The sequence below is a fragment of the Lissotriton helveticus genome, chromosome 9 (assembly GCF_964261635.1).
Source record: "Lissotriton helveticus chromosome 9, aLisHel1.1, whole genome shotgun sequence".
Lineage (NCBI taxonomy): Eukaryota > Metazoa > Chordata > Amphibia > Caudata > Salamandridae > Lissotriton > Lissotriton helveticus.
In genome coordinates this window covers 734,221,401-734,245,467 of record NC_136070.1, presented here as the reverse complement: position 1 = coordinate 734,245,467, position 24,067 = coordinate 734,221,401, and the positions used below count along the sequence as shown (strand labels likewise).

The 24,067-nt window shown below is 44.4% G+C and overlaps 1 protein-coding gene across 2 annotated transcripts in view; it reads right to left on the bottom strand.

Annotated features, from left to right (window-relative positions):
- The window catches only part of LOC144781834 (solute carrier family 22 member 6-B-like), a 639,843-nt gene extending 616,925 nt beyond the window's left edge, over positions 1–22,918 (bottom strand). For both annotated transcript variants that reach the window (XM_078660864.1, XM_078660863.1), the window contains exon 1: positions 22,538–22,918. In XM_078660864.1, the coding sequence (XP_078516990.1) occupies positions 22,538–22,918 (381 nt within the window). The remainder of the gene's footprint in view (positions 1–22,537) is intronic.
- Between the last annotated feature and the right edge of the window lie 1,149 nt (positions 22,919–24,067).

Below are 24,067 nucleotides of genomic sequence, written 5' to 3'. Positions count from 1 at the left end.
CCCTTACCTCCTGCAACATCTGTATATCATTTGAATGTTCATACACCATTGTCCATACCCGCGTCACCTCAGATGGGTGGCATCTTGGCCCATGCTGTTACAATTTGTACAATGTAAGCCTTCTTACCTTGTCTGCAGGGGCACATGGCGACCGGTTACTGGTTATCAAAGTACTGCTGCAGCACCAAACTTTCCCTATCTCGCTTGTATTGACGCGCAGGAGTGAGTCACCACGCTACACTCACAGCAGCCAGCGCACGCATCCCGGCGATAATGGCCAATCACTGCATGGCTTCACATCATGAAGTCACACAGTGATTGGCCATAACAGTGCGGCTGAGGCAGTGTGTGTCACCCCCACGCGCGGCATCCAATGATCGATGCTGCGCAGTGGACCAGCCAATCATGGCGCTGCATGCAGCGCCAGGATTGGCTAGGGGGTCATATATGCTGCTCGCCCAGTCGCCCCATGTAAACCCCGAGGGCTGCGGCCGGGTAATGGTCACGCTATGTTAGGGAATGTACAACTGTGCGCATGCGTGGGCAAGTTTTACACCAACTTGCTCTTGCGCACTACGGTCTGGACTGGTCTGCTGCAGCCTGAGGGTGTGACTGAGTGACTGTCACTCAAGCTGCAGTAGGCTGAGGCCACCCCCCCTTGCGCACTCCGAAATCGCCGGGTGTGTCCCGGCGGTCAGGCGGATGATGGATTGCAATTTAAATTATATGGGGAATAGGATTGCTCATTGCTGCTAAATTGCTAATGCGCGATGCACGCCGACGGTGGGTCCATGTGGCTGGAGGGGCTACGCCCCTACGCCCCAATGGACGCACCGCTGCTGGGTAGAGGTCTAAAAAAGAAACAGGGGGAGAGAGATAATTGAAGTGGAGGGGGAGAACTGAAATAAAGGAGTGTGAGAAATAGTTTTTTTAGTTGAGGGGGTAAAACCCTACTCAAGCAACAACCATAGTCTTTGTCAGGGTGCAACACAGTCAATTAATTAACCTGTGCTTAACCCTCTGGCAACTTGCCACAAAAGCAGTCAGGTTTACCTTAAAGGTAATGTGTAGGGTATTTATGCAGCACTCAAATAGTAATAAAGTTAAAACACAAGAAAAATCCCACACCAATCTAGAAAACTAGAAATAAATATAATACATAAAGTGATATCAAAACAACAGAAATCTAATCAGTAGTACTGGAAATGGGCAATTTCAAAGCCTTAAGTGAAAATAGCGCAAAAAAACACAAAGCGCCAACTCAGGTGATCTGGTCTGCACACATTCCAGACAACCATAATGAAGCACAGGTTGTGTACAGGACCGAGTTCAGTCCACTGGACATTGTATATGCAACATAGTGCAGCATTCGTTCTGGTGAGGCCAGGGATCAGGAGCTGCGAAATGCTGCAATGCCAGGTCCTGCGTCACGCTGCATAGAGCTGTGTGGAGTTGCGTTAGTTCAGAGGGAACCCACAGTTGGGCTAGGAGGAGTATATTCTGATGCCATCCAAGGGCAGATTTATTATTTTTAGTGCAAGCCAGTGCAAGGGAAATGAATCAGCTAAGAGCCATATTTATTCAAAATGGCCTGCTGATGCAATCTGCCCCTTCAATGTTGCACAAACAGTCTTCTTAACTCCATGCACAACCTTTGCATCATGGTGCAGATGTGTGTGTGTGTGCTGTCTAGCATAAGATTTGTACAAATAAAAATACCTTCAAAATTCTATGCCTTGACAAATTCTTAAATATTCTACGCACTGTATTGAACTGCACAGTATAGAACACATGCAATGTGTATAATGTTTGGAGTAAAAATGAAATATTTCTCCATGTTAGTGCCTGCTTTAAATGGTCATTGGTTTTTGAGACAAAGTCCATTCTGGATATCTTAAAAGATCAGGAATTACAAAAAAGGGGTCAGATGGGCCTAAGAACTAGCAGCATTGATGGCATTGTGCAAAATATGGATCTAGAACAATTTGTGCAAATCAGCCAGGGATTTACAATAAAGTGCAATAATGTGCAGTCAAACTTGACAGTGCAAACGATTTTAAGTAGATCTGTGCAAAGTCAGCAATAATTTACATGAAGAATACATTAGTATTCAATAAAACAACAATATCTTCCGAATGGGTCCCCAAAATATTATACAATGAGACAACCTTCAGCAAAATAAAAATATATAAAAACAAGATAATGAGTGCATACAACATTAAGATTCATTCATTGAAGCACAAGAGTGTACTGCAGCTTGGAGGAATGTACTTACTCGAAAAATCAGATCATTGTCTCCTAGTTTTAGCATTTCAAAATATGCAAATTCAAAGTCCATGAAAGCCCGAGCCTTGAAATATGGGGCGAGGTACCATTTAGTATATCTTACATAAAATTTACAAAAAAGTAAAAAGTGTAACAGAGTTTGTTTGCTACCAGTGCCGCAGGGACAGTTCAATTGCTCTAGATTATTATTGAAACCTATTGGAAAGCAAAGTGAATATTTAATGCTTCCATCCCTGAGGTGATAGAGTAGGCTCCTTTTCCATCTCCCCATATCCTTTCTAAGGTATTGTTGTGGCATATGATATTGAATACTAGGTGTCTCCAAAAGGGGCATGTATCTAGCAATCGATGGTTTGAGATGCTCAGTGTCTTGTCTTTGCGATACAGGTCGTAAAGTGCCCCCCTGACTTATCTTATATTTATTCCTTCCGCTTCTAATGGACATTGAAAAATAAGCTCCATGTCCACACTAGCTAAACTGTTTTTTACTGCGGCTAGCCAGGGTATACAGCCGCTTTTGTCGCACTTGAGGCAATCTATAATTATTTCTCTAGTTAAGGTTTCCGCTGGATTCTGCCATATTTTCAACCAGAATATAGCTGGGCGTGACCTAATAAAATCCTCCACATATGGTAGATTCAATTCCTTGTGGCATATATAATTGGGAGATGATATTAGCGCACCAAGGATTTTCCTACAGAATCTGTTCGCTTCAATTTGAATCCCGCTACAATTTGCATGCCCCCAGACTTCGGCACCATAAGTGGCCGTTGGTACACATTGCGATTTGTATATCTGAATCAATGGTACCACAACCTCAGATTGCCTTGGTTGCCGAAGACTGATGATGGAATGTATTGCTTTAGTAAGTTTACTTCTTCCATGGGCCGTGTGGGCTTTCCATGAGCCAGATTCTGAAAAAACTAAGCCCAGGTAGGGAAAAGTGCTAGTGCATGTCAACAGTTCATTGCCCGCTGAAATTGATTTAATACAATGTTTTTTCGGCCCGCAGCTCATTATATAGGATTTTTAAAAATGTGTACACAAATCAAGATCTGCCATAAAGGACACAAATCCCTTGACTAAAGTGCGAAGTGCATTGGGCGTGCGACCCATAAGGACCACATCATCTGTGTATAAAAGCACGGGCAGTAGTTTACTGTTAATTTTGGGTACATCACTAGACATTTTTGACAGAGAGTTACGTAATTCATTAATGTAAAGAATAAAAAGCAGAGGGGCCAGAACACAACCTTGTATGACCCCTCGGCCAATGGTGATGTTCCCGGAAACTTCCCCATCGTAACTTATCCTCACCCGTGCCTTCAGATCCTGTGCAAATAAGCCAAAAAACAAACCAGTGCCTCATCCAACTCATAATTTAAAAGAATTTCCCATAAACGTGATCTGTTAACAAAATCGAATGCTGAGGATAAATCCATAAAACCTAAATAAAGTGGAGCTTTATGTGCAACCGTATATTTCCGCAAAATAAGATTCAAATTTAAGCACTGTTCAACAGTTCCAACATTACTTCTAAAGCCCAGCTTGCAACAATTTAAAATCTGGTTATCTTCCGCCCAATGTCTAATTCTCTTAAAAACCACCCTACCCAGGATGTAAATGTAACTGTATGTAAATGTATTGCGATTTATATAGCGCACGTATCACCCGAAGGCATCAAGGCGCTTGCCTTGGGAACCCGTCCTGGTATTCCCCTGTGAGATAACCCCAGCAGGGTATCCACAAGGTGAAAGCCAGGCATCCCGCCGCGAGGGGCCGTAGTGGAGATTAAGCAAGCTATTGCCCAGAGTCGCAGAGTGTGAACCCGTGAGTCGAGTAGGCACCGGAACGAGAATTATCGAGTCCGTGGAATTTTTGAGCCCAAGACCCGGCGAGGCGGGGAATTGAACCCTGGTCCAGAACCGATCTCAGCTTCCGGGTCTGCCGCCTCTAACCCCTGAGCCACACTTCTCCACCGTTCTCCACTGTTCAGGGTGTTATAAATCAAAGAGATAGGGCGGTAGCAGCTGGGGTTGGATCGGTCCCCTTTTTTAAAAATGTGCACGATAATACTAGTCGACCAAGTGCTCGGGATGGTTGCATTAGTCAAGTTGTTAAAAACATTACATAAAAGGGGAGCCCAAAAGTCCAGTTCCTGTTTAATAAGATCAATAGATAGCCCATCCGGACCTGGTGCTTTATTCCCTAAACTTTAATGTAAAGCCTCTTCAACTTCAGATATTGTTATAGTGACCTTTAGGACTTGAGTACAAATATTATTGCTGTTAGTTATTAAGGGAGTGGTATAAATTCCAGCAAAATGCTCCTCCCATAGCTCACTAGATATATTACAACTTATGGGGCTGATATTTGTATCCATGAACTTCATACTTTTAACTTCCTTCCAGAATCCATTTGTGTCCTTTAAGGAGGCAGCCTTAGCTAGATTATCCCAGCGTGCTTTCAGTAACTCATCTAAGCGTATTTTAGTGGTTTACTTGTAGCGGGCTCTTAATGATCTTACTAGAGTTACATCCCTGGGCGAAGCCGCTAATGCTTCACGCAGATCTCTATTGGCCCGCGAGCAAGAGCTATCAAACCACCTGGGATTCTTGCTTGTATTAGTGATCGGTTTAGAGATTATGTGTTTAATGCCAGTGCATAGCCCACTGAAAGCCTCAATGATCTCCCCGCCTGTGGAGCTGCTTGACAAACATATATCCACAAGTACGGGATACGTCCTTATCATACGTTCAAGTAGGGCTTTATTATCTATCCCCTTCCATAATAACCTGAGCTTATCAGTAGTTACCACCAGGTTTTTAGCCCCTATTTCCCTTTGAGCGATAAATTTATAGCGAAGTCTAATAATAGTTAAAATAGGATTATGGTCCCCTTGACTAGTGCATAAAACCTCAGCCTTTACCAAAAAAAATTCCAATGAGGATGATATAAAAACATATTCTATGATCGATGAGCATCCACGTCCTCTATACGTAGGCAACAGCCCCTCAGTTGGATGTACACCAGCTTTTTCCATTACATTAATCAAATTACGAGGGGATAGAAAATTACAAAGTTCCTGCCCTCTTCTGCATGGGGTCACACTAACTGGGGTGATAGTAGTGTTCTCAATATCACTAAACATTCGGGCATTAAAATCCCCAGCTAAGAGTATTCCATCTATTTTGCCATAACTCTGTTCATCATTCATTCCATCAATAAATTCAAACAATTTAATACAATTTCTATTTGGTAGTGACATAAAATCATTATTATAAAAATTGATTAAGCATATCGAGGCCCCCGTGTGTAGATAATGGCTTGGAAGTTTGCATTGTTTGTCATTACAGGTTTTATACTGCCCTCGGCCGATATTTTTAACCACGTTGATAACCCCCCACATGGTTGGCCTGTTTTTGGTCTATCTACAATACTGTTGTGACACACAAACCCTTCCAGGAACAATTCATTTGTGCACCACGTCTCCTGGAACATCAAGATGTCATAAGTACTAACCAAGTAAACCCACTCTATACAATTCAGCTTAGATCTTAATCCTGCTATATTTCAGCTTAAAACATTTAAATTCAGATCTAGAGTTGTGGGTTTGCTAGGACCTATACATGTTATTACGGGGTCTGCTGTCTCAGATATAATAGAGAGTTGGTAATTCGATAGTCAGTCCTGGCTCTCCAAACTGGATAGCGCGGCAAACCGGTTCTATAGGTTCCATGTTGGCGTAAAGAGATTACAAGGGCCGTCTATGCAAGAAAAACCAGTGAACCTATTCTGAGTGTTCCATGTTGGTATAGGGGGATTACGTGGTCCTAATGGGGGTTTATAGAAAAAGCCTAATGGTAAAGATTGTATGTGGGTTGGGACTGTATTATAGTTAACTTGTGTTTGCAAAAGTCATTTCACCAAAAGGGGGCGTCTAAAATTTATGATTATACAATCACCTAAGATATTCTTTTCTGAAGACCCCACCCAGCCATTAAAATTTAATTGGCGGACTCCATCCCTAAGCCTTTATATTTTGTTAGCCAATCGCTACTCTTATTTTTAAGTTGTTCCCAAGATTCCGATTGGTCTTTCTTCAGGGGAGGGACGCCAGGTAGCATTTCAACGTAAGGGTCGGCTTCTGGGGGTAGGTTAAGAACATCTTTAGATAAATAAACTCTCTCTTTGGGTGATAAAGATGAGAGCACAATGTGCTTTTTAAAATACCCCTCACACACTTCAGAGCGGCAACACGGGTAGAAGTAAGGCTAAATGATTATGCGGACAATAGCGCCGCGGTGATTACCTACCGATTGTCAGCTCATGGGGCATACCACATGCGCCCCAGCAAGACCACATTCAGGTCATCATTTTTGATATTTTTGCTTCCCTGGGGCCAGCTCATGCCCTGAAGCTAAAACTAACAGTGGATTTTTACTGCTGGTTTTTAGGACGACAGGCTTATTACATTTAGCAACTGAGCTTTGTTCTAGTAGGGACCATTAGAAGGTCCTGATGAGTAGGCAGTAGGGGACTGCCTACAAAACATGTAGACCAGGTTGTAGCGAATTGCTCTACCTCAAAACCCCCTTCTTAACGTCCCCAGCTAGGGAAGTGAATAAATTGTTTTTTTCCACTAGCCAGAGGATTTTTAACCTTTTTAGATTCCCACACATTATTAGGTCCCTACACTTCACTGACATCACCCACTTTGCACTGTCACATAGCCTTTGTCACCATTCTAGTGCTCCCGCGTAGTCGGTCAGGTCGTAGCACGCCCCGCCCCGTAGAGGGACGGGAAGACCCCAATGATGAAGCATGACACTATTGGATTTTTTTAGTGTGTGAGGGGTATTTTAAAAAGCACATTGTGCTCTCATCTTTATCACCCAAAGAGAGAGTTTATTTATTAGATTTTCACCACCCACTAAAATAGAAAAAATAAAAAAAATAAATAAAAAAAAAATTAAATCACTACACATTGATAGAATCTTTTTGTTTATGCATATCAGATTGGAGGGTGATTCTGTCAATACCTCTTCACTTCCTCTATTGTTTTGTAAGAACATCTTTAGCCAGGATAGGAATACCTTTCAGGACAGTTCTTCCACCTATGGGCACCGAAACAGGTAATGCGGAAGAAGCTGACACCGGAATCTGTGGCTGAATATTACTATTACTACTGGTCCCATCGCCAACTGTTGCTGCATTTGGAGTGGACATCAAAATTGAAGTAGATTTAGGAGGGTGACTATCCTTAGGATTGCTGCCCTTACCACAAGCAGCATTAGCAATTGGGGCTGTACATATACCACTCGCCGTGATATGCCCTGGTCAGATTCTCCCGTTTGGGTATTGCCCCCAACGATTTTTTTAGCAATAGTAACATTACTTCTATTTATGTCTGTTTTTTAACCACATTTTCCAATCTGTCCAGCCGCTTGAACAAAGCATTAAATTTGTTATCAATTAATCATTTTAATCGGTCAAAAACAGAGTCCGTTATGGTGTCAATTGAAAAGTCCCCCGGCCTGCCCTGTATGCCATGTGTAATCATATGGTCAGTTTGTGTATGGGCTGAATTGATACCATCAGCAGCTGTCAAATCCACGGTATTATTCGATGTTAACTCCGTTGTGCCCGTTGTATTAGCAGTCGGTCCTCGTTTCCACATACTTTGCGGGGTGGGTTGGGTTTTTGAGCGAGCCGGCTGTTTCCTTTTACAAGTAGTAGGTTTGGTTACTCCTCTCTTCCTCTTACCCCCCGCTGTTGTTGTGGCCCTGGACAAGTACCCACTGCTGGCATCGGTATTGGGCCTCAGTTGACATTCTATGTTGACTGTATCAGCATCAGTAGTTTCAGGCTCAGTCTCAGGGCCCTTAGACAACGTATCACGCTGGCTGGGGGTGGTAATCAGAACTTCTGGGGACAGCGGAAAAAGGGATAGATGTATTACCCTGCTCTACTTCGCCCAATAAGTGCCGATGGGGTGCAAGTAGGCTCATAGAGAGTGTTCTTTCAGTTAGCTCAATCTCAGTTGAGAATATGTTAACGGCTTCCTCAAGCATGCTTTCAATGGTGGGCACAGTTAGGGGTTTAGAACCAGTTATTACTGTACGTTTCCCCATGGTGTAACAATGACACTCACCTTCTAATAGAGCTTTGAGGGATGGCCCAGCCCGGCCTCGTCCTGCCCCGGACGGCCACAGACAGCCTGCCATTTGCCCGGGCTTAGCCCGCACGCGTCCCGCGGGACGGGAGGCGTTCCCCGCTCTTGTAGCACCTCCGGGCGCAGCGGGAGCGTCACAGGTGCTGGGATGTTCCCCCGGGGCTGTCGGGAGATGTAGTTGCGGCCGTTGCCCTCACGGCTTCTGGAAACGCGCTGGAAACATGCTGTAGGTGCTCGCGCTGCAGTTGCCCTCACGGCCTTCTGGAGTCTGTAACTGCCGGTAAGTTTCCCTGGCCCCCAAAGCGTGCTCGCCGCTCACCGATCTTGTAGTTCCTCCGGGCGCAGCGGGAGCGTCACAGGTGCGGCGGCGTTCCCCCCGGGGCTGCCGGAAGATGTAGCTGCGGCCGTTGCCCTCATGGCAGCTGGAAACGCGCTGTAGGTGCTCGCGCTGCCGTTGCCCTCACGGCCTTCTGGAGTCTGTAACTGCCGGTAAGTTTCCCTGGCCCCACAAGTAGTGCCTACCTGACTCAAAGTGTAATTTCCACTGAGAAAAATGTATTTTCCAGATTAACTTTGCCCCACCTAAACCCTTACTAAATCTGGCACCAAATTTCTGTTAAGCAAGATTAACTGTCAAATTAGAATAACACTGTTTTCTTCATAAATAACACTTATTGTATAAGAAAGGTAGACAGTCCCACTCTCTTTAACAGGAAGGACCTTGGAAGTTGCAGGCCCTGGGCAATTGTCCACTTTGCTGTGGGCTTAAAAGGTCTCTGTGTACACCTCTTATTCCTTGTTGAGGATTTTCAATCTCTGCCAGAAGTTATCCAGCAGAAGCAGGGTGTGTCTCAGGTTCTAGTAGCTATAGAATTCCAGGAAAAATATATCTTGGATATTATGTTTAACTTTCTGTAGGGTTCAGGCGTAACAGTAAGGGGGATGGTAGCAGCAAGAAGGCACCTTTATGTGAAAATTTGGAAGGTGTCTTCTTCTCGAAAATCATAGCTACTAAGGATGCCATTGTCAGGCAACAAGCTATTTGTGGAGGAGTATGGAAATGCAATTCTGAAAACCTTTAACAGAAGAAAGCACATTCAACCATTCAGGCAGAAGTCTAGAAACTATAATAAAATCAACAAGACCTGTGATAGCTCAAATCGCAAGAGATATGAACCATCATCAAACAGATACCACTTTCAACCCAGGCAGTCCGGAAACAATTCTAAGACCTACTGGAATTCAAAATGCAATTCGCGTTCCTCACTAGGTTAGGACTGACAGTTCCTAGGAAAAACCGGAGGATGACTGCAGATATTTCATGATATCTGGCTCAAGGAGTTCAAGGACAGCTAGGTGAATCAAGTGGTTTCTCAGGGCTATGCTTTAGGTTTTCTGAAGGTTCTCAGTAGGATATTTTATGACTTCTCCCCCTAAGTATCCAAGAAGAAAGACAGGTGCTGATCCTAAGACAAAAGAATGCATGAATACCAGTACTGGAGTTGCTAAAAGGTCAGAGATGTTACTCCTTAGTCTTCTTGGTGAAAAAAAATTATCAGAGGAGTACTGTCTTTTGGTACACCTCAAGCACTTGAACGTATTTCTAAGAACAATACACTTCAAAATGACATCCGTGCAACATGTAATTCCCTTCGTAGGGAAGTAAATCTTTTTGCCACTGATGGATCTTAAAGATGCTGGTTTACATGTTCCTATCAGACAAGACAATCAGAAGCTGTTGATGTTTGCATTGGGGCAAAGCCATTGTCATTTTCGGGTTTTTCGTTGGGTTGACAACTTCCCCCAGTGTATTTGTCAAGAGTCTGGCTTCAATAATTATACTCCTGGCCAATAATAAGATTCAAATTCATCCTTATCAGAACAACCTGTTGATTGTATCCCAAACTCGAGACAACCTGATCATGACGGTGCAGAACGTAAAGTGTACCTCAAAAATGTTTGGGTTTCTTCCAAATTACAAAAAGTCAATTTTGGAGCTGTCATTGTAAGTTTAGAAAGGACCCTGGCTTTAACGTTTGTGGAGCTGGTCTGTCTTCCTCAGGAGAGGATGGTCATACTTGTGCAAAGACTGTGTACTCTTCTTCAACAGAACTTCGCATCAACAAGACAAATCCTGCAGGTACAACGAAATATGGCAAATATACTATTGGCATGCAAACAGTTCACACATTTTTTTTTTTTGCTGTGTCCTGATTCTCCTTATTATTTTCGGGTAACAAGTAATGTGTGGTCCCATGTCAAGTATACAACTGGGACCATTGGTGCTTCATATTCTGAAATATTGGGACCCATCCTCAAATAATTTCAAACTATAATGTAAAAATGGAATCTGTAGTTTGCTCCCACCATGTTAAACAACGTAGAATGCACTGAGTTTACTTTTGTACAAATCCTGTGGTTTTAAAGTTTTTAAAGTGATGGTTTTAGTCTGGCTTTTATAATGAAATAACCTTTTTTATGGTTTTAAATTGTATTTTAAGAATAGGCATAACTAACTGTATAGAATTAATTGTTACTCTGCCCCAGTACATACCAATTGCAATGTGTTATTCGATAAATTGTCATAACTTGTACCTTTCCCTTTTAATTAGCCCATGCTTGTTTATAGTTTATTTTTTGTGTACTTCCTGCTTTTATGGCTATTAGCCGAAATAAAGTTGAACTGACTGACTGACTGAAGTATACAACTGGGACCATTAGTGCTTCATATTCTGAAATATTGGGACCCATCCTCAAATAATTTCAACACCATGATTCTGATTTCAGAGAATCTGAGGCTTCTGATGAGGTTATGGTTGGCTCATGTCAACCTGGACAGGTGGTTCAGATGGTAATCCTGTTTCCTGTTACCCCAGTCCACACTGATGTTCACCACAGGCTCTAGTCAGAAGTGTTTTGAGGCATTTGGGGGGCAAAAGAGCACAGGGTTTCTGGATAGTTTATCAGAGGAGTATTTCTTTAAACTGGGGAAAGTTGATGGCTATGTGGGAAGTTCTTCATTTTTTTCAAGTGGAGATATGATGGACAAATGGCATTGTCAGAACAGACAACTCAATAGGCATATTGCATCTGAACAGGAAATTGGCACTGGGTCAGCATCCTTTAAACATCTGGTTCAACTGATGTGCAGTTTTGCAAAACTAAATGTACTTTTGTTCACATACACTCATATAAAAGAAAAAGACAATCAAATGGCAGATGTGCTAAGCAAAGTATTACCCACATGTCAGACAGAATCTGAGGCTCTTAATTCATATATTCTGACTGATATGTTGGTAGTTTCGTAACCTAGAAGTGTATATGATTGCAGATCACCTCACTTCTCTCTGCCCCAGTTTTACACTAGGTACGAGGATTATCGACCTCCAGTGGATAAGTAAACATTTCAATAGCCTTTAATTTATTTCCTACTGGCAAAAATCAGGATGGAGGAGGCAAAAATAATCATAATCTTGGTTTGCCTGTATTGGCTGAGAAAGGATTCGTTTCCCCTTATGAGGGAGATGCAGTTGGACCGATCTGGTTTACTACTCTCCTCTCAACCTTTATCTTCGAATCCCTACACCCCTGTTAACCATTTAAGTTCTCCAGCGGTTGAGATTTGTGACCTTGAAGTTGAGTAGAAAGGGATTAGAAGATTAGGCCTTTCTCTTCCTGTGGCTATTTCTATTCAAGCTTCAAGGAAGAAGTCCACTAGAGGAATGTATAATCATAATTGTGTCTCATTTTCAAAGTGTTGTGGGAATAGGTATTTGTCTCTGAATTGATGTCTCACCGAGAACATATTGTAATTTGGGTTTGATAAAGGCTGGTCAAATTCTACTTTGAGACCCCAGTGGCTGCAATTGAAGTCTTTCATTCGCCCTAGGGAGCTCTATCTCAAATAAAAAAAAAAAATCAGGCTTTTTAAAGGGTTTGGGGTTTTAAGACATAGGGTTTGGAATATATTTCCTAGGTGGGCCATTTTGTTGGCTTTAGACTCCTAGCAGAAAGATCATTGTGAGCCAATGGTGGTGGCTCCCCTCAAATACCTCACATTGAAGGTTGTGTTTCTTGTGGGCATGGCTATGAATAGGAGAGCTAACAGCATTACCGTGTTGCCATCCTTATCTCAGAATTGTTGAGGATTTCATGGTTTTAATACTGGGGACACATTTTGTTCCAATGGTGAATCTGGAATATCATAAATCACACGAGATAATCCTTCCAGTACTATCTTTTGACAGTTATCTGTTTCATGGGGAGTCACTTGATGTGGTCAGATCTGTTAAGCAGAGCCTGCTTTAGGCATGTGCAAAGTGTGCACCTGCACAGGGCCGCCAAACCCCAGGGGCCGCCAAGAGGAATCGGATACATACATATTCGTGGCGGCCCCTGGCAGGGATTTGGCGGCATCCCTGGCTTCCACTATTACTAACTTCCAAAGCCCCGAGTCACCCCCCCCCCTCCCCTCCCTCCTCCCTTTCACTGCCTGGCCTCTGGCTCCGCACCGACCTGTGTTCCTCGTTCCTGATTGACGTCTGAGGACGAGCATGAGCTCGGCTGCATGTGCTACAGTGAAAGCAGTTATTATTTTCGTTTTGGAAAGGTTTCTTTTACACACTTGTGCACGGGCAGTGCCAGTGCATCTGGATTTTGTGGCCTTGCCTTTGTACTAGTGTGACAGCGCATGTTCATTCATTTATGAACATTTTAATTATCATTTAGCTTTAGCGGCAAAGGCAATAGTACTGATCTTTCTATAGTGCAAGCAAAAATTCATACCATCCGTGACTTAAAGAAACAGTTATCGTATATGTTCTTCCGGGGCCCCCTACCTACGCTCCCTGCACAGGGCCACCATGAGCCTAGAGCCGGCCCTGTGTTAAGGTTTTAACTTTCTAGAAAAGCTGATTTCAGGAAGTTTGATTCATTGTTCATTAACTTTGGTCAGGCCAATAAGGGCAGAAAGCTTCCCCTTCTACTTTAAGCCATTGGGTTAAATAAATAATTTATATTTCCTATTTGAATTCTGGCTTTCAGCTTCCAGGAAAAGTTTGGGATTGTTTGTCCATGCGGATAGCTGAATGAGGTGTCTCTATCACTGATCGTTTTGTGGTGGTGACCTGGGTAAGATGACCTACTTTTGCTAAACATCAACGGTCAGGTTTGGCCCACTGGTCTGAATTACAGTTTGGTTCAATAGTTTTGAATACAAGAAATGTATCATTAACAGTTGCGTATGTGATGAGCTCATGTTTCTTTGAATAAATGCCCTGATTTCTGTCATGTACGCATATTTTTTACTTCTAACGGCATTGCTTTGGTATATCTGCAATAGTGAGGAATGGAATAAGAAATGTAGATGCGGATGATAATGTTTGTATTACTTACTGGTAATCTTCTTTACTCTGATTCCATATTCCTCATCCCATTACTCATGTTCACAACCACCCACCCTGGTAGGCTAAGGGTATAAAGGAATGCTCAGGATAACAGGTGAAGTTGTGAGTGTTTATCCCTTTAATAGACAAGGGGTAAGTACGTCTATACTTTTGAAACAAAAGAAATTACTAGTGCCCAGAGTGACTCGGGCCTCACAGCTGCAATAGTGAGCAATGAGGAAAGGAGATGTCGAATTAGGGTATTGAACATTACCAGTAAGTAATCCAGACATTACAGGCCCAATTCATAAAGGTAAACTTAGACCTGAATTCTAACTTTAGACCCGAAGTCTAAGTTTAGACCTGAAGTCAAATTTTAGACCTGAAGTGTAACTTAGACCAAAAGTCTAACTTGGACATAAAGTCTAACTTTAGACCTAAAGACTAACGTTAGACCTGAAGTCTAACTTTAGACCTGAAGTCTAACTTTAGATCTAAAGTCAAACTTAAGACCTGAAGTCTAGCTTTAGACCTGAAGTCTAACTTTTGACCTAAAGTCGAACTTTAGACCTAAAGTCAAACTTTAGACCTGAAGGCTAACTTTAGACCTGAAGTCTAACTTTAGACCTGAAGTCTAACTTTAGACTTCAGGTCTAAAGTTAGAATTCAGGTTTAAACTTACACTACAGGCCTAAAGATAGACTTCAGATCTAAACTTAGACTCCAGGTCTGAGGTTAGACTTTAGGTCAAAACATAGACTTCAGGACTAAATTGACCTTTGTGAATCAGGCCCTATATGTTTAGTAATCAGATATAATCTCAGTTGATGGGTTCTATTGCACGAGTGAGGAGAGTGATGAGGAAGAAAGTTGGGGGGTTACATATTGCAAACCCTCAGCACAACAGGTCATTAGGGTCTCTTGCATTTTCAACATCACCGGCCCAATTCACAAAGGGTTTCCGCTCTTGTGGTGGAAGCCCTGAAGTCATGGCAGAGGGGGCCCTCACTTGTGGCGGGACTTCTGCAATGACAAACTCAGTTCGGAGGTCCCTCTACGACTACATGGCCTCCGCTACGAGGACAGACCCCTTTGTGAATCATGCCCAAGATGTCTGCTATCCGTTGGTGTATTGAGATGCAGTATGAGTGTTTCTGTACAAAGAAATGTAATTGGGTACATGAGGACATCAACAGGGTGTTTGGGTCCAAGCCAGCGGCTTGCACATACTGCCAAGAGTTACAACAAACAGAAACCAAAGGGTACTTCGGTTAACCATAGGTAGAAACTACTGTGATGGCAATAAGGGATTAATGTTCCAAGAAGTTAATAAAGAGACAAGCAATAATTAACTCGAAATGGGTGAGAGGTAGACTCGAATGAGTTTTTGCAACTCAGCAAAAAAGCATAGAAGGGTGAAAACGCTGCGAAGAAACAGATTTCAGACAGCAGTGGTTTCCGTCCTGGTACACCGTGTGCAAGGGACACCACAGGCTCTCATCAAGCTATCAAAGAGAGTTCCCCAACAACAGTTTGGCAGTAAAAGACAGACAGGCATAACTTGGGTCCACAGGGCCTTTCACACCCGGGTCAACTGCATCTTGCCTATGCCCCGGCGCCCTAGTTCTCAAGTCCCAGATGTTACCGTGCATAGCAGCCTAGGTACGAAACTTGACCAGCATGTTAAATATATGGGTTTGACTGGAGGGAGGGCGGCTCTCTTTCCATAGGCGACAACTGATTACAAAGCAAATATATACATTTAAAGGTGGAAATATAATCAGTGCTTTGAATGAAATTATAAAGTGCTTTTACGTATTATTCAGAGTGCCTGTTTGCTTATGAGAATCGCCGGTACTCTCATTAAATGCACTGCAACAGTACTGAGAAGTGCTGGTACTCTGCCTTTCAAAGTAAATAAGTGCAGGTATTCAGTACCTGACCGTACCTGCCCATTTAAAACACTGGATATATGCAAGGCTAAACAGTTCTTATCGAACGCGTGGATTACTAATGACAAAAAAAATGTCGGGACAAAATTACAGCCATGTGCTGCGCGTGCACAGTAGGTGCTTTTGTTACCCAAGTCAACCGCATCCGTTTTTCCCGCTTCTAAAGGGTGAATGGAAGAACCTGGCCTACAAGAGCGCAAAGACGGGCCCTGCGAGTCACACCTATCTCTGCAGCAGGTACATAAATGCGCTGAGCTTTTCGACGGCAAAATCATTCGTTTCCGCCGAATAAAGAAGGGTCTGAGCGAGGCTTAGAAACGGATGACAGTTTAGCATCTAGTTTTCGTATTGCCATCCATAGTACAGTTTGACAATGAAGAGTCAGTGAATTATCACATATTGTAAGAGAAAGCAAGCTATTAGGCAGCATATGAAACTTTAGTAATGTTTTACGCACACACTCAAAACACTATACTACTGTACTGTTGCCTATATTCTAGCTAAAATTCACAGAAAACAAGCACTGGCAAAGGGGGAGAGGATGTGGCCTAACAGCTAGGGCATTCAACCTCAAATCTAGGGAACTGGGTTTGAGTCTAGCAAGGATGCTCAACATCCTGTGATTCTGGGCAAATCACTTAATCTTCCTGTGCCTAACAGAAAATTAATGTGTCCTTGTGTAACACAACTGTTGCGTATGTAAAGTGCTCTGATACCTGAAACCCTCGGGTCAAGTTCACGCTATATAAAGCTCTGTGGAAAATCTAATGGGTCTCGCTTATGCAAGAGCTATTGGCTTTGTCAATATGTTTTTTGCCATGTTGTACACCAGCGTGGCTGCTGTTAAGCATGGCTAGAAGTTAGGGGAGTAAAGGAGAGTGGCATGGAGTGTCATAAGTGGAGTAGAGTAGAGTGTTATGGAGTGGCGTAGAGAGTCGTGGTGTGCCGTGGAGTGCCCTAAAGTAGAGTAGAGTGGAAAGAAGTGAATGGAGTGGCGTAGAGAGTCGTGGTGTGCCGTGGAGTGCCCTAAAGTAGAGTAGAGTGGAAAGAAGTGAATGGAGTGGCGTAGAGAGTCGTGGTGTGCCGTGGAGTGCCCTAAAGTAGAGTGGAGTAGAGTAGAGTGGAAAGAAGTGAAGTATCATGGACTGGCGTAAAGTGGAGTTCTATAGAATGCTGTGGAGTGTTGAGGGGGCAGTAGAATTTCATAGAGTGGAAGGGCGTAGAGTGGAGTAGAGTTGAGTGTTGTACAGTAGAGTGGAGTGGCATCGAGTGTTGTGGAGTGGTGGCGAACAGAGTGGAGTGGTCTAGTGGGTGTTTCTTAGATTGGAGTAGAGTGTTATAGAGCAGAGTAGCGTAGAGTGGAGTAGATTGATGTAGAATGCAGTTGCATTAAATGGAGTAAAGTGTTGTAGAGTGAAGTGGCATGGAGTGTCGGAGTTGAGTGGAATAGAGTCGAGCAGAGTGGAGTAGTGAGTAGTAAAATAGAGTGGAGTTAAGTGGCATGGAGTGGCATAGAGGGAGTTGTATAGAGTGTTGTAGAGTGGAGTAGTGTTTTAGAGTGGCATAGAGTGGAGAAGAGTGTTGTAAGTAGGAGTAGAGTTTAATGTAGTAGGACGCCATAGAGTGTAATGTCATAGAGTGCATTAGAGTGGCCTAGAGTGATGTGGCGTAAAGTAAGTGGTACAGAGTAAATTGGTGTAGAGTGCAGTGGTGTAGAGTACATTGGTTTTGAGTAAAGTGGTGCAGACAGCATTAGTGTAGCATGTAGTATAGAAGAGTAGAGTGGTGCAGAGTAGATTGCAGTGGCGTAAAGTTCAATGGAGTAGAGTGGAGTGGCACAAAGTGGAGTAGAGTGGCATAGAGCAAAGTGGTGTAGAGTGCAGTGGCGTAGAGTAGATTGTTTCAGAGTAGAGCGAAGTGGTGTAGTTGGAGTAGTGCAGGGTGGTGCAGAGTACAGTGCAGAGGTGTAGAGTAGTGTAGAGTAGCGTAGAGTGCAGTGCCATTGGGTACAGTGCGGTAGGGTGAAGTGGCCTGGAATGCAGTGGTGCAGAATAGATTAGAGTGGCACAGACTGGAGTGAGGTAGAGTGGAGTGGTGTGGAGTGCATTGGGGTAAAGTGCAGTACATCGTGTAGAGTTGAGTGGTGCAGAATAGAGTGTAGTGGCTTAGAGTGCTGTGGCATCGAGTAAAGGGGTGCAGAGTAGAGTGGTGCAGAATAGTGCAGAGTAGAGTGATGCAGAGAACAGTGGTGTACAGCACAGTGACATAGAGTGCAATGGTGTAGAGTGGCATAGCATGCAGTGGCGTAGAGTGCAGTCTTACGAAGTAGAGTGCATTGGTGTTAAGTACAAGAGTGCAGAGCACAGGGGTGCAGAGTAGAGTGGTGTAGAGTAGATTGGCATGCAGTGACACAGAGCACACTGGTGAAGAGTGCCGTAGCATGCAGTGGTTCATTGTGCAGTGGCATAGAGTGTTTCAGAGTAGAGTATACTGGCATAGAGTGTAGTTGTGCAGGGTAGTTGGGTAGAGTGCCGTGGTTTAGAGTGCAGTGGCATAGAGTAGATTGCTCCAGAGTAGAGTGAAGTGGAGTAAAGAGTAGTGGTGCAAGGTAGAGTGCAGTGGCATAGAGTAGTGGCATAGAGTGCAGTGACATTGACTGCAGTGTTGCAGAGTGGAGTTGCATAGACTGGAGGGGCTTAGAGTAGAGTGGAGTGAACTGGAGTGGAGTAGAGTGCAGTGGTGAGGAGTGCAGTGGTGCATAGTAGAGTCAGGTAGAGTGCACATCATAGAGTAGAGTGATGTGGAGTAGAGAGGCATAGCAGGCACTGCCATAGAATGCAATTGGTACACTGTAGGTTAAAGTGGCATAGACTGCATTGCCACATAGAATGTATTGGCATAAAGTGTATATTGTTGTGACATAGAATACATTGGCAGTAGAGTGCATTGGAATAGAGTGCTGCAGATTAGAGTGGTGTAGAGTTCAGTGGCAGAGAGTGCAGTGTTGCAGAGTACAGTGGCGTAGAGTGCATTGGTGTAGAGTGCAGTGGCATAGTGTGTTTCAGAATAGAATATAGTGGCATACAGTGCAGTGGTGTAGAGTAGATTGGTGTAGAGTGCATTAGTTTTTAGTAAAGTGGGGTAGAGTACAGTGGCGTAGAGTGCAGTGGTGCAGAATAGAGTGGCACAGAGTGGAGATGCACAGGGTAGATTGCAGTGTCATAGAGAGGAATGGCACAGAGTGGAATAGAGTGGCATAGAGTGCTGCAGCATAGAATTGAGTACAGTAGAGTGCAATGTCACAGAGTGTAGTGGTGCAGAGTAGAATAGAGTGGCTTAGGGCGTATTGGCGTAGAGTGGCATAGAGTATAGTGGTGCAGAGCACAGTGCAGTGGTGTAGAGTAGATTGGTGTGTACTTCAGTGGCGTAGAGTGAAGTGGCATAGAGCGGAGTGGTGCAGAGTAGAGTGAAGTGGTGCAGGGTAGAGTGTGGTGGCATAGAGTAAAGTGATGCAGAGTTGAGTGGCGTAGAGTATAGTGACATAGAGTGCATTGGCGTAGAGTGGCATAGAGTAGAGTTGGACAGAGTAAAGTGCAGTGTTATACAGTGCAGTGTCACCGAGTGTAGTGGCATAGAGTTCAGTGGCAGAGAATGCAGTGTTTCAGAGCAGACTGTCATAGAGAGCAGTGGTGTACAGTAGAGTGGCATAGAGTGCATTGGCATGGAGTGCATTGGCGTAGAGCATAGTGGTACAGAGTAGAGTGATGAGGAGAACAGTAGCATGGATTACAATGGCATAGAGTGTAGTTGGGTTAGAGTGCAGGGGCATAGAGTGTTGCCGAGTAGAGTACAGTGGCATAGAGTAGAGTGGAGTAGAGTAGAGTGGTGTGGTGAAGAGTGACGTGGCACTGAGTGCCAAGTGCAGTGGCATAGAGTAGACTATTTCAGTTTAGAGTGGAGTGGTGCCCGGGACAGTAAAATGGTATAGAGTAGAATGCATACAGTGCAGTAGTGTAGAGAAGATTAGAGCATACTGTGTTTTGGCATAGAGTGCACTGGGTGGAGTGGTTAGAGTAGATTGCATTGGCATAGAGTACAGTGGCATTGAGTGGAGGGGTGCAGAATGGAGTGGTGTACAGTGCTGTGGCAAAGAATGCAGTGATGCATAGTAGAGTAGCATACAGTAGAGTGCATTGGCATAGAGTGATGTAGAGAGACGTAGAGTGGAGTGGTGCAGAGTAGAGTGCCGTGAGAGTTTGGAGTGGTGTGGCGTGGCATGGAGTGGGTGATTTGCAGTGGTGCAGAGTGTTGTTCAGTAGCATGGAGCGGTGCAGAATAGAGTGGAGTGGGGTAAAGTGGGGTATGCATAGTGTGGTAGGATACTGCTGGTATAGGCAAAATATCTTCAATGGACAAGACCACTACATTTGTACAGATGAAAGTTTTACTGATGAAAGTATACAGCACACAAACGATAATATATGAAAACGTCATCTAGTATATGGATTTGTTTTGAACATGTTAAAATATTTGTTTCTATCACGGTTTAGAATTACTAAAAATGTTCTTCATTTGTGATATCCTAATTCTGACATATTCTTAAATACCTGTACAGGTAATTTACATAAATTTCAATTTTGTTTGGTGCTAGAAAAAAATAACATCCTACAGCCTTCCGACCAGCACACCATCAGTAGCCAGAATAATTGTCACATAAATCCTCTCACTTCATAGTAAGAGAAACCAAAGCAAAGACATTCTTCTTGGAAGACAAAAGCCTGACATTTGACCCCTGTCTTTGACTGCACAGCAAATGTGACAAGGTAACAACCAGATTTGAAGGCCTGTTTACAGAAAGGGAGCTCTCGGAGCATACTGTAAATGGGGTTTGGGCAAGGGAAGGGACAAACTCAAACTGGACAGCTTAAGACAATTAAAGCCAGCAAATAAAAGGCAAGCAAGTGTGAGTTACAAACCACAAAGCCAATGGTAAGCAACATGCGGAATGCATTCCCAGGGAAGCTTGCTGAATGTCTCTAACATGTCACAGACAGCTTCGACCTAACAAAGCATGATCTAACTAATTTCTAAGCAGTTCCTTAAAGCCCAAACTCTTTTTGATAACAAAAAATAACCATTTGTAGCCAGGCACAGTGTTATTTGTAAATTCTCAATTATAACATCTTCGTCATGATTTAGCCAACCCCAATAGCACTCTGCCCATTCAACACAAACGCATAAAATGTTGCGCCAGCCACCCGAGTTGTAGGTGCATGTATTTTCCAGCAGACCAGCAGCTCAGGGGACTGAACGACCAAGAACTTTGTACTTTGAGCAATGCCTAACCGCTTAATTTGTGCAGGTGGTTGCAGCTGGCATCGGCCCACTCAATTTTAGTGTCTGGGGCGGATTTGTAATCATCCGGGCATGACTCAGAGCATGAGAGAGAAAGACAAAAACAAGAAAGAAGGAAGAGAAATGTAGGTAAACTGTCCAACGGAGAGGAAGCAAGTAGGGGAAATGACCTGCAAGAGTGAGATCAAGAGAAAGGGAGTATACAGGGAAGGATGAATGAGGCACGGAGAAGCATAAAGACTAGATACTTGGGGGCAGATTTACAAGAATCTGACGCATCTCTGCGTGATAGCAGATGCGTCAGTTTCCTTGCGCCATGCAAAAAAAACCTTGCGCCACCATGGATGCGTCGCATTTACAATGCGCGCACCATGGCGCAAGGATTGACAGATGCGTCAAGCATCTGTTTGCGCAAAGGTCATTGCTGGAATCATGTCACAAGGACGACGCAACTCCAGAAATGCTCAGGACGGCCTATACCTATTGTGCTGCGTCGCTCCTTACGCCTCCTTCAAGCATGTGTAAGGTTTTGATGCAGTTGCGTCCTAGAAGTGGTGCAGTGAAATCTTGTAGATTTCCCTGCGTCACTTTTACAAGGCTTTCCTGCGCATCTCCCTAGATGCGTCACATTGTAAATGTGTCACAACGTGACACAATGTTTACGCTGTTGCTGAGTCACAAAAGTGACGCAACAGTGGCAGAAAAGTATCGCAAGGGGCTTGTAAATCTGCCCCTTGGTATTTGGCATTAACGGTATTCGGCAGTCAATGGTGAGTGCCTAAACAAAACCGTACCACTGCACATATTTATTTTGTTCATTTTTACAAATTTAGTACTGGCTTTAAGCCACCGATCTTGCAAGAATGCAAAAAAAGTGGCAATGAGGATAAGATACGGGTCGGAATATTAGCAATGACACTGGCAATGTTCTATTCTGTGGCCACTGCGTTTCCCGAATAATTATGGGTCTACCGCACTTTCCGCATTAACGGGTTCTGTATGTATACAGCATCATCTCGAGCATAAACTTTTTCTCTTCTGAGCTTATCTTAGTGGGCAGCGTTTCGCCCCCTCTCCTTTGTGTCTGTAAAGGTTCATGTTGACTTACGATAGGCCCTAGACATAATCCATTTAAAGAGATCACTTATATTGAGCAGAAAACAAGCAACCCACTGCTCGAACCTCTCAGTAAAATCAAGACTCACTCAATGCCCCCACCCCCCACCCAACAATAAGGTTTACCTATATTAATGGCCTTTCATTAAAGGGCGCCAAAATGCAGGCCATTATTCTCATAGAGACCTCTCTGTGGCGACGCTGGTGAGTCCTCCTAGGTATTTTTAGTCGAGGCGGACCAAGACATAAAGTGACCAACCACGCCCTACCTCGGCCACGATGCTGGAGATGAACACGCTGCGGTCATATTCCCATCCGTCGAGGCAGGGTTCAGTCTCAATCCCAGAGGCGTTGTGGGTACCGTTCTCGTCCAGGAGCTGCCACTGGGGTCGTGTGTACCGGCGGCATGGCTCCAGTCTGCCGCCCGTGTCGGTGGGGATGAAGGCCCGGAGCTGGCCTCCCGTCCGGTTTGTCGATCGGCTGCCGTTGCTGCTGGTCCACACCCGGCAGTGGTGATCAGGCACTCCGGCCGAGAAAGTCTGGATGAAGTTGTGGCTGGGGATGAGCAGTGCCGGGACGGTGAGCAGGGTGATGTGCAGGATCTGGAAGGTCCCCATGCCCCGCTCCTCTATGACATCGCCGAAGCCCATGGTGAGAGCGGACCCGCGCCGCCTCAGCAGCCGCTTCAGGGGGTGCGAGCTGCGGTTCCCTTGCTTGTCTCCTGCGCTCTGCGCTCAGCTGATTCACCAGATTTGGGGACATATATTCTGGTGAATGATTAATGGAGTGCAAGATAAACACGTCTAGGGGGCAATCTGTGTAGGGGACGAGTGTTCTTGGAATGTGGGGCAGAGTGCACTCGAAGAAAGCCTGATATTGATGGCAGAAACGTCTGTGAGGGATCCCGAGATACTGCCCGGGACCTCAGGCGCCCCTCCTGACTTGCACGTGCGGCCCACTGCTGAACAGCAGCACCGGAGGGCTGTGACCTTGACAGATCTGTAGCATTAAAGAGCGAAGAGTCATTTATACTGTAACTAAAGTGAAGGAAAAGAGGTAAACACGTGTCCTTCAGAAGCACATTCCACATAAAACTACCATCAAAGATCTTCAAAATTCAAAAATGTGCATTTCATTAACATGCAGAAACGTTTCCCCTTAGTACATAAGGTTATATCACTATGTGGGGAGCCATTTATTAAAAGTGACAGTTTTCACACATGAACTTAGAATCAATCATGCCTCCAGGGCCAGACTGACCCTAACAGGCACCGGGCATTTTCCCTGCTGGGCCGCCATTGTGGAGGCCGGCTTTGGGCCCCTGGGGGTCGCTTTTGATACGATGGGCGTCAATTTCGGCCTTCTGTAACAAAATTGGCCCCAACCGGCCCTAACAAACAGCTCGGCTGCAACCCCCCACTCCCCTACAGGGTGGCCGGCCAAGCAGTTTGCCAGGGCCGGTTTCGGTACCCTGTATGCCGCCCCAGCCCTGGCAAACTATATAAAAAAGTGATGGCTCAAATGCTTGCATTAATTACAGGTCCGTCTACAGGTCTTCATCCCAGTCCATCGTTATTTTGCGTACTGTACCACCTCGGTTTGAACCCAGGAATATGCAAATCAATCCAGATCCTGCTTCAACTGGAAAATCCAGACCAAACTGCGAGGCCTGGTCCTCCCTGAAACTGGAGCCAAGCAACCTAGGACTGGTTTAGCCATTATTACGGTTCACCAAATAGGTATAGCTGGTTCCAGTGGCACAGTGGGCATGGGACCCATGCATGAGCATACCTGTCCTA